This window comes from Rhinichthys klamathensis, unplaced genomic scaffold, assembly GCF_029890125.1.
Source record: "Rhinichthys klamathensis goyatoka isolate OS25496 unplaced genomic scaffold, OSU_Roscu_1.1 h1tg000240l_1, whole genome shotgun sequence".
NCBI classification, from domain to species: Eukaryota; Metazoa; Chordata; class Actinopteri; order Cypriniformes; family Leuciscidae; genus Rhinichthys; species Rhinichthys klamathensis.
This window is the reverse complement of record NW_026606762.1, coordinates 1,455,905-1,466,692: the sequence shown is the minus strand read 5'-3', so window position 1 is coordinate 1,466,692 and position 10,788 is coordinate 1,455,905. Positions and strand designations below refer to the sequence as shown.

Genomic DNA, 10,788 nt, shown 5'->3' with positions numbered 1-10,788 from the left:
ATGCCTCAGTAATCTATGATTTCTAACAGTTATAAAGTGCTCTTGACTGTAAAAATATGGTGACTGCCAGCACTGGTGAGGAATTCACACAGCTGTTTGGCTAACCACCTCAAGTGTTTGAGTGAACACAGACCACATACCTGGAATTTGTGAGAGAGGCAGGTAATGAAATAGGTCCTTGAAATGGAAAACAACAGCTTTGGTGAAATCTGTCGCTATGTCTCCTGAAGAGCTGGTTTGGAGACAAGCATCCATTAACAGCTCTAGTAGCAGCATTTACAGCTTTGCTAGCATTGGTGGAGGTGCTCTACGAGACATAAGAGCTGCACAGGTATTGTTTATATATAGATGCAGTGGATCTGGGGCATCATGGGAACCCAGGGTAAGTGTTTCAATGCAGTGTTACCTCCATATCAAACAGCATAGGTCTGGTTCATATTACAGCAGCATTTGACTACATTTTATTTATACCATGGCCATTCTTTTTATTCAAGGATTATTATTCAATATAAGACCAAATACCCAATTTACAGAGAAACAACAAATGAAACAAAAAAACGATATATATATATATACATAGGCTATATGGTAACACTTTACAATAAGGTTCATTAGTTAACATTAGTTAATGCATGTATTAACTAACATGAACTAACGAGCAATACATTTGTTACAGTATTTATTAATCTTTGTTAACATTAGTTAATAAAAATACAGCTGTTCATTGTATGTTCATGTTAGTTCACAGTGCATTAACTAATGTTGACAAGATTTTAATAAAGTATCAGTAAATGTTGAAATTAACATAAACAAAGATTAATAAATGCTCTATAAGTGCAGTTCATTATTAGTTCATGCTAACTAATACAGTTAACTAATGTTAACTAATGAATCTTATTGTAAAGTGTTACCGGCGGATATATATTTGTTTCTGCACACTCTTAATGTTCTAAATAGAACTAGGGTTCTTGACTCCATTTTAAAGAACAAAAACCCAAAAAGCTTCTATATAAGGACAAATGTCATAAATGATTGCATAATATTTTCATGTTTAATGGGGTTTTTTTTCTAGTGATGAAGTATGTTTAATTCATACAATTTAATTAAAATTAAAAATGTATTAAAACTAAATTAATTCAAACTAAATCCATAAAATGATCTCATCGAAGATTGAGAACCAAAGGTTCTAAATGTGAAGCATCTAACAGAACAGTTTAAGGTTCTTCTATATTAAACCTTTTCTTCTAAGAGTGAGTTTTAAAAATGCAATTATGAAATAAACTGTATTTATCTACTGAATGTATTCAACACTACACTGAACCAGTCAAAGATATTTGGAATATCATCTCAAGGACTCGGGAAGCTTAGACACACACAAACACACGTGCATGCACACACACACGCGCACGCACACACACATCTATTCTTTTTCATCCAGCACCAGTGATTCTGTCTGTTCAGGCCAAGGTCATCATTTTAACTCATGACCATTCTAGTCTCCAAACACATCCCACAGGAATGAACTGGATTAATTAATGCAATGAAAACATTACTGTAAATGGCTGTACACATGACTAAAACCATTTAGTGAACTCTCAGTCATATGCAACTCATAATCCTAGGGTCACTGAGAACGATGCAGCCAATCCAACATCTTAACCCTCTGGGGTTCTTCGGACCAAATGGACCCGAAGAATTTAAATAAAAAAATGTGTAAAATCATAGCTTCATCGGAATGGTCCGAAATTTGGTGACTTTGTTGGTACTTGGTATATGAACACCCAAAAAAATTGGGGACAGGATTTGAATAGTCTAAGTGGTTGTAAAAAAAATGGTCACACTCAGGGTCTTCGGGTCCAAATGGACCCGCCATAGGAAATGAATGGGAAATTGACAAAAATGTGACAATACAGAGTTGTTTTGTGCGTACAATCAACAAATCAGCCACGATCCAGAAAAAAAGCACACAACAGTGAAGGGGTGAATCTATAAAACATCAAGAGTGCAAAACAGACACATCCACACACACACACACACACACACACACTTTTATACACAAACACACTAATAAATTCAGATTACATAAATATGTTTTGAATTTTTAAAAATCACAGCTTCATCGGAATGTTACGAAACTAGGTGACTTTTATGGTAATAGGTATGTGAACAAACAAAAAATATTGAGGTCATGATCCAAGCATGCTAAGTGGTCGTCACACTTCTGCTCTTTGGTCAAAAATGACCCCCATAGGAAATGAATGGGAAATTGTCAGAGTTTTTTTTTTTGCATACAATCTACAAATCAGCCAGGATGCAGAAAAAAGGACTCAACAGTGAAGGGGTGAATCTCTAAAACATCAAGAGTGCAAAACAGACACACACACATACACACACACACACACACACTGTATTATATATTTATAATAATCTGTATTATAAAGTAAAACTGGCACTTCAAATTACCATTTAAACCAAACAAACAAACAAAAAACAAGACAAAAATAGTCTTTGAGAATCTGTTATTATATTTTAAAATCAACAACCTGAAAAAAATTGTCAAAGATGTGCAAAACTCACAAGAATTCTGAACCCTTTCTACAGAGAGCTGTAAATCCACTAGTGGTAAAAATGTGCTATTGCCTGATAAAAATGCTCAGTGTGTCCAGCAGATGGCATCCATCTCATTTCAAAAATTGTTTTCATGAGGCCTAGGCTTGACTCTAAAATGAAATACAGCTTTAAAAAAAAAATAAAAAAAAATACATATTTATAAAAAAATTATATTATATTCAATGGGAAAAAATGGGTCATAATTATTGCATAAATATTAATTATAAATCATAAAATTTTCTCAAAACACCAAAAAATAAAAGAAAAATATATATAAAAAACAAGTAAAAAATATATATATATGATTTTCTTTTAATAAATATGAATCAAACCCTTCCGGACCATTTGGTCCCGAAGACCCTGAGTGTGACCCTGAAATGAAGGACCCCAGAGGGTTAAATTGTACATGCAGGGTCACATGAGTGCAAATACACAAATCATAAATGACTTGTTCTATGATCTATGGATTCAATACATAGATCCTGCATTGCTGCCTCTGGACACACAACGATCAATGAGAACTAATTGAATGAAAATAAATAGAGACGGTGCAGTAATAAACTGATTTACTGCCTGAATAAATTCATGTCATGTTCGTTTACATTAATTTTGTAGATTGTTTTAAAGCAACATTATTGAGACATCTATAATACAGGGGGAAAAAAGTTTACGATGAATCAAAATCTGTGAAAATCAGCTGGAAAAGACTACAAACCACTCTTTCAATTCATTTTGTGTTTATGGGTGGATTTTGACCTTTATGACATGTTAGATATACATCACAGAAATGAGAAACCATATGGTACCAATGTAGGATTTGTAAACCAAGCATTCTTTTGATTAAATTCTTTTCAATGAATGAATAAATTAATTTGGTATCTGAACTCAACTTCCAGCAATTAACAGCTCATGGGAGGGAAAGGCTATTGAAATTAATTGAAAAATGTAATTAAATTAAAATGTATTGCAGTTTGATTAAATTAAATCAATTTAGTTTGTATTACATGCAATTGAGAGAACATTTAGATTTATGGTAAACTATTTTAATATCATTATTGGAAACTTATGTATTTAAATATATTGGTAATTACAAATTTGTAATCGAGTACATTTAAATTATATATTATTGTAATAGTGAATAACACAGTACAGTTAAAATTAAAATCAAGTTCTTTACATGTGCTTTAATATGTTAGTTATCACATCAAAATATGTTTACTTCTTTAAAGTACAACCGAAAAACATTAAACTGTAATGATTTAAAATGTACTGGTAACACTGGTCCCATTAGTAAACATTGGTGCATTAACTAACAGTGAGCAATACATTTGTAACAGTAAATCGTTGTCAGCATTAGTTAATAAAACTGTTCATTTTTAGTTCATGTTAGCTCGGGTCAATTAAATAGTATTAACAGATACAACTGTATTAGTTAAAATTAACATAAATTAAGAAGTGCTTTAGAAGTATTTTTTCATTGTTAGTTCATGTTAATTAATGGAGTCAATGTTAACAAGTGGAAACTTATTGTTAAGTGTTACAATGTACTTAAGTAAAACCTTTATTTGACATTACTACAAAGTGTACTTTTTAAAAGTGTACTTAAGTGTGCTAAGAATCATAGGCCTGGTTTCGCAGACAGGGTTTAGATTAAGCCAGGATTAGGCCTTAGTTCAATTAGGGCATTTAAGTAGCTTTATAAACGTGCCTCAGAAAAAAAAAAAACATTACTGGTGTGCATCTTGAGACAAAACATTGGACAACATTGTTTACAATATTTTAAGATATTTCAGTGCATGTTGCTTTCAGTAAAACAGCTCAAACATGCATTTCAGTTAAGCCTTTTCTGTGAAACCGGGGGTACGTCATTAAAATGCACTTTCTATAAGTACACTACAAGTAGCCTGACTTCGTCATACTCATATTCTAGTCAGAATGTGAGTCTGATACTGCTCCATAGGGCTTTGATCATATTTATTATGTCTATGGGCTTTGATTATGAGGCGTGTCTTAACCGAACCAGGAAAAAAAAAAACTCTGCACTCAATTGGATAGACCTACAACCAATCAGAGCAACGCAGTAAGTCAACTACTTTGCATAGCACAGTTGTCAACTACAGAACTCAAATGCACGCACGCTGGAAGAAGTAAAATAACGAGTGTTGCTTCTTTTACTTGGCCCTCTATGAGTGCGACCAAAGGAGAAACCACAACGACCACAGGGTTTTCATTGCGTCCCATCTTCTTAGTTACCATCGGAGCCAGCTGATAAAATAAACTTTTGCCGAATCCCATAGGAAGGACGGCAAACACATCTTTCCGATCGACAAATGCCTTGATTGCAGTTCTATGTTCGTCTTTTAAAATGAATGCGCTGTCGATTTCTTTTACAACGGACGCGATAGCGGAATCTCTACATCTCAGTTCTCCAGCGGCAGTCATCTGTGAGGTAAACCAGTTCAACCCAAGCGCTCTTTGATAACGTGAGGATTACGTCCCTGCAGATCATCTGTCCATCATCGTATAAAGCCCGCCCTGGCAATTTGATTGGCCCGACGATTTCTGAACCGATCATAATTACTCCTCAATGGAGCGAGTCCAGACCGAACTTCCCGATCAAAAAATGTTGTGGGCGGTGTTCGGGCTGGCATCCAGGCTACACTACAAGTGCACTTTCAATAAAATTAAGCACACTTCTTTTTCACAAGGGTATTTTTTATCACATGACTTGATTAACCCACTATGCAGATACAACAGAAATATTTACAAAACACAAAAGAGCAAGAATACAATAAATCACATCAGTATTCATTCCACATCTCCACCCCTCAATCAATCGCAGCAGTTATGGCTTCAGCTTTAACATGTACAGAGTATTGATCCAGCACTGCTTCACGGCCCATGCAGTATTGCCGTCTGATGGCACAAACTCTTGTCTCAGAGGTAACAATAGTGCTCTTTACTGAATGATGAAAGGAATGCTAATGTTTGCACAGGTATTTTTGCATTTTGCTTTGCACAACTTTCCAACAGTTATCACCATGGCTCTGTGCAACTCCAAACTCATAAGCATTTTTTTTGAGTTGCTGTCCTCAGTAAAACTTTGCTTTGAGGTTAAAAAACAACAACTGCGCGCATTTTGAGGAAGAACACTAAAAAAATGATGGGTTGTTTTAACCCAATTTTGGGTCAAATAGGGACAAACCCAAACATTGGGTTAAAAAGTTATTTTAAAATTTAACCCAACGGCTGGGTTTGTCCATGTTTGACCCAAAGTTGGGTTGAACCAACCCAGCATTTTTTAGAGTGAACATTGTTTTGGTTGTGCTTCGGTCAAGTGACGTATGTATGCAATTTCCTATGAAAAACATTAATTTAACCATTATTCATTTTGTTCATTTTGAACAAAAAACAAGTTACATAGTGTAGCTTTCATTTGTGTTCGCTTACTAAATGCAACATTTCTCACTCAACCAATAAATTCTTGTAAAGTCAACCACATATTTCTTATTCAGCAAATTAGCATTTCGAAATGCAAGACATTTTAATTGGTCACCATTTCATTTACATCAAGGTTGTATAAGAGATCTGGGCAATCTTACAAACAATGACATTACATTCAATAATTTTATAACACAACCCCAATAAGCAAAAATATGAGCTCCTAACATCACCAAAAATCTCATAGCAAATAAATAACAGTTATGGCGTCAGCAACAGCATATTAATAAATGCAGAAAAGAATATAACACCAACTGCTTAAATTAGTCATGCAGGAATGCATGCTGGGAGCTCGCAAATCAGCAACATTATTCAATACGAACTTGCTTGTAGGAGCTGTGAAATATTGTTGGTCCAACATGTGATTCAAAGTAATTAATTCCTTAGTATCTGTGATTCAATAAGCCCTGTATGCTCGATAAACCACACAGATTACTGGAGACGAGCTTATTTAGAGTAGAAGTGAATATGCAGATAAGTGTCCGGTGTGTTATATCACAACAACCTAATTGAGTCAATACGCTGTGAACCCTTGGCATAACAGAGTCAAGATGTAGCAGTTGATGTTAATATAAATGATTAATAAAATACCAAAAAATAAAATAGATTTGAATGCACTCATAGTTCAGCATTTTTGAATATACTCTGTAGAAAAAGAATTAGGGCCTTATACACTTTAGCATACTTGTAAAAAAAATAAATAGATAGGCTACTACAGAAATAATATTTATACGCAAATTGAATGTGATGTTTTTGGACACTTCATTTAATGTTATTTACAATGAAATGACAATGTATTATAGTTTAAATTTATAGTAAATGCAAATAGTTGCTTAAGAGTGCACTGTAAAAAAATACCTGTCAGCTAATTTTGACAGTAACATGCTGTTTTCCATTAAAACGGCAATATAGCATAGAAAAAAAATCATTCTGGGAGATATTTGTCGTTTTAGAGAAAGTAGTATACAGGAATAAACAGTAAATTAACAGTGCTCAAAGTCGACACTCAGCGGCTGTGTTCCAAATCACACCCTATACCCTCATTCACTATTCCCTGTACATTAGTTCACTAATATAGTCCACTTGACTGAGTGAATAATTTCATAGTTAATTCAGTTAATTTTCGAAGTTATTCAGACACTGATGAACACCTGCTGTTAACAAGCAGAATCACTGAAGGAAAGAGGAACAAGAAGAACAGAATAAAGATTAAATCAACTGAAGATAAAAGACATTAAATCTTAGCAAAAGATCTTAGCAGAGGAGGATTAAACAACTCCACAAACAGCATTACTTTATTTCTGTCAGACATCTAGGTCTTATTAAAAGGTCTTATTCCATCTTACAGAGGCTTAGATGGAATTTTATGTTCATTTGATGTTACAGTGTTTGCTTTAGTTGGGCTCTTGACCCTTGAATTTTGAACATTAGTTTTTCTTTGGCTGCTGTAGCTCTGTCTTTAAAATACATTTGCTAAAAACTCTGAAAGAAAACAGGATCAGATGGCAGTGACTATTTATTAATGGTCACAATCATCATCTAGTGGCCCGATTCACTGATCTCTTTTATTGTCTAATGTATTTATTTGGGTGATGTTTTATATTTTTGATTATGGGATCATTGTGATTTTACAGATCGAGATCTATCAGGGTTTTGAAATCCAGAAAATATGAAGGATTTTAAAAAGTTTATGCTCAGAGTCAGAACATTTTGATCTTCTATATCAGCCATACACACACAGACATCGACTTATGTATCTCAACAATGGTGACAATCAAAAGTTTCATGCTGCAATGCATGTTGGGTACCAGTATAGTACAAAAAAATTGTCCATGACTCCCAGCATGCATTGCATCATGAATAAATTATGAAGCTGAATTGTCTGGTTATTTTCTTTCATTTTTACTTTTTGCTTTCATTTTTGCTGTTGGTTTTGTGTTGACTTTTAGTAGCTTGTTTTGTGATGTTCAGATTTGATGTTATCTTTTTTGTTGATTGTCACCATTGTTGAGATTCATTGGCTGATTCTTGATGTCTGTGTGTGTCTAACTGAAGCCATAGTTTAAATGATGTGATAGTGAATGATAAGTTTAAAAGTGCTTCATAACTGATTGTGCAGCACTGCTTGATCTTTTGCTGTAGTTTCACAGTGTAGTAATATAAAATTAAGCTGTATTAAAACAACACATTTTTTTATAAGGGATTAGACATGGTATGTGATTGGTGATCCAAACATTATGTGATGACATCATAATCAGCAACACCTGATCTCATTTTTGTTGGCTTTGTTTCTGCCACAACAAATGTGTCTTAAAAACACACAGTTACAACAGCCAAAGTGAAGGGTCAAGAGCCCAACTAAAGCAAACACTGATCTCCATAATGGTACGGTCAAATGAAATAAAACAAAGTCTAAACCTCTGTTAATTCTCAATAGGGATTTCTGTAGACATATGAAAAAAAAGTCAATCTGGTTAGTAATAAGTGAGGCTGGTAATGCTTTTTTTTTGGAGTTGTTTAATCCTCCTCTTTTGAGATCTTGAGAGATGTAATGTCTTCTGTGGCTGAAAGTCAATTGTAGTTCTTGTGTTTTGCTTTTTTATCTCCTTGTTGTTCCTCTGTCCTTCAGTGATTCAGCTTGTTAACATCAGGTGTTCATCACTAATGCTCAATCATCAGTTAATTAATCACTGAATTATATCATTAACTTCAACACTGCTTCAGTGTTACTCCAACACTCTGCAAGTGTGGACATTTAAAACAGTGGGGTTAAAAGGGTTATATGTGTCAAATAAAAAAAACTGAGTAAAATGTAATTTAACGAGAATCAACTGTAAATTAATTTACGGCATTAAACTGTATAAAACCAAAATGTACTGCAACCCAGCTGCCAGTAGATTAGCGTAAAATCAAGGAAAAACAGTAATATACTGTAAAATGTAACAGTCAGATTTATTAAACAAAAGAAGTTAATTTCACTGAAATATTAGTGAAAGTTCATAGAAAAAAGTTATGCGAAGTCAATAACTGATAATGAGAGTAGATATTAAACTGAAGTGTTTTATGAGTTTTTGCACAAGATGATACAGGAGAGATCTGTTAGTTTAATTAATTAGTTCTGTGGGTCACTATTGTGCTGGAGAGTAGAGCCTGTGCTTCAGTCAAAGATGAGCAGAGAAATACTGATGTTTTGCTGCCAGAGGCTTTATTTAAAAGCAGTAACTGTGTAGTTGCTGATGCAGTGACTATCCCCTTACGAAGTACTTTAGCACATACATGTGCGCTATTGTTCGCTAAATACGAACTGCAAAGATGCAGTTTTATATTAAGAGATATTAATTTTCAGTGGACTCAAATTAAGTAAGTTCACATCAGTATAAATACTAGTTTTTGAACTCGAACTATTTGAAGCAATTGGTTTCCCAAATGATATGAGTTATACCATCCATGGTATTTTTACGGTAACTTACTGTAAAAAAAGGAGAGCTGTAAATTAACAGTGAAGGGCTGTAAAATTAACAATACATTACTGGCAACCATGCAGCTGCCAGTAGATTACCGTTATTTTACAGCGCAATTCTTGACCCACTTAAGTAGGACTTAAGTACAATTTCATAATTACGTGTTCTGCCGAATGTACTGACAAACATTTATGATATATTAATGAGGGATCTAAGGGTTTTCAATAACAATCGGTGTTTTACTTAAGAAAGCAAAAACATTGTCATGAAAGTGCTCTCGTTAGGTACACTTAAGTGGCCTTTTATTTTATTATATTATTACTGAAAAAAGGCTTACTTAACTCAAATCCCTATCTCAGGCCTGTGGGTCTGCTGCCATAGAGCTCTAGTTTTGCAAAGAAATTAATCATTTGACAAAGCATAGGATTTAATCTCTCACCCATACAGCTGAAGATAAATTATTCATAATGGCAAGCATTTGAAGTGAGTATAATTCATGTACGCAGCTATGAGTACAATTTATTATGTTTGCATAGCAGAGTACCAGATTTCATGTATCCTAATTGTGTCCATAGTTTCTCCACTTGCAATGGATCTGAGCTCTTTTGTCCTCTGCTATGACACAAAACCAATAAACCCTTGTCTCTATTTGTATTTATGGGCTTGTAATAGTTTTTTGTTTTGTTTTGTTTTACTTGATTTAAAGGAAGGTTCACTTTGTAAGCATGTTGACAGCATTACTGAGAAAAATAAATGGCCCATCTCAGTGAATAGCTGCTATCTATCAATCATCTCAGAGAAACTCTGAAAGAGCAAAACAGAAACACAACATTATACTATTCAAGCTGTTACAGTGGGCCATTCATAAACAAACAAATTTAGATGAACAATGTATTTAGATTGTCTTCAGCATAGATGTGGATGATATAGAATTTTATTCAAAAAGAATGACTTGACAATGGTTTTTAAATCTTAAAATTACAGATTGTTTTTTAATAATTGATTCAAATAAGAAAGAGCAGATAAATCAGGAAGGAAAAATCATTAAAAAGTCACTGACCCCATCTGCTGGTTAATGTTGATAGTACCTCAGCTCAGTCCACATCCAACATCATTTATTATAGTCTATCAGGGTTGCCAGTTCTGCGCACAAGGGCATATTAGTTTAGTTTGAACATTGGGTGGGTTGAAGTGTAAAACCGTTTAGTGGGGTCCC

General features: G+C 34.0%; 1 protein-coding gene across 1 annotated transcript in view; it reads left to right on the top strand.

Moving 5' to 3' along the window:
- The first annotated feature begins 217 nt into the window (after positions 1-217).
- eif4g2a (eukaryotic translation initiation factor 4, gamma 2a) overlaps positions 218-10,788 on the top strand; it is a 29,608-nt gene continuing 19,037 nt past the window's right edge. Inside the window, exon 1 of the mRNA XM_056265784.1 lies at positions 218-331. Coding sequence (XP_056121759.1) covers positions 218-331 — 114 coding nt within the window. The remainder of the gene's footprint in view (positions 332-10,788) is intronic.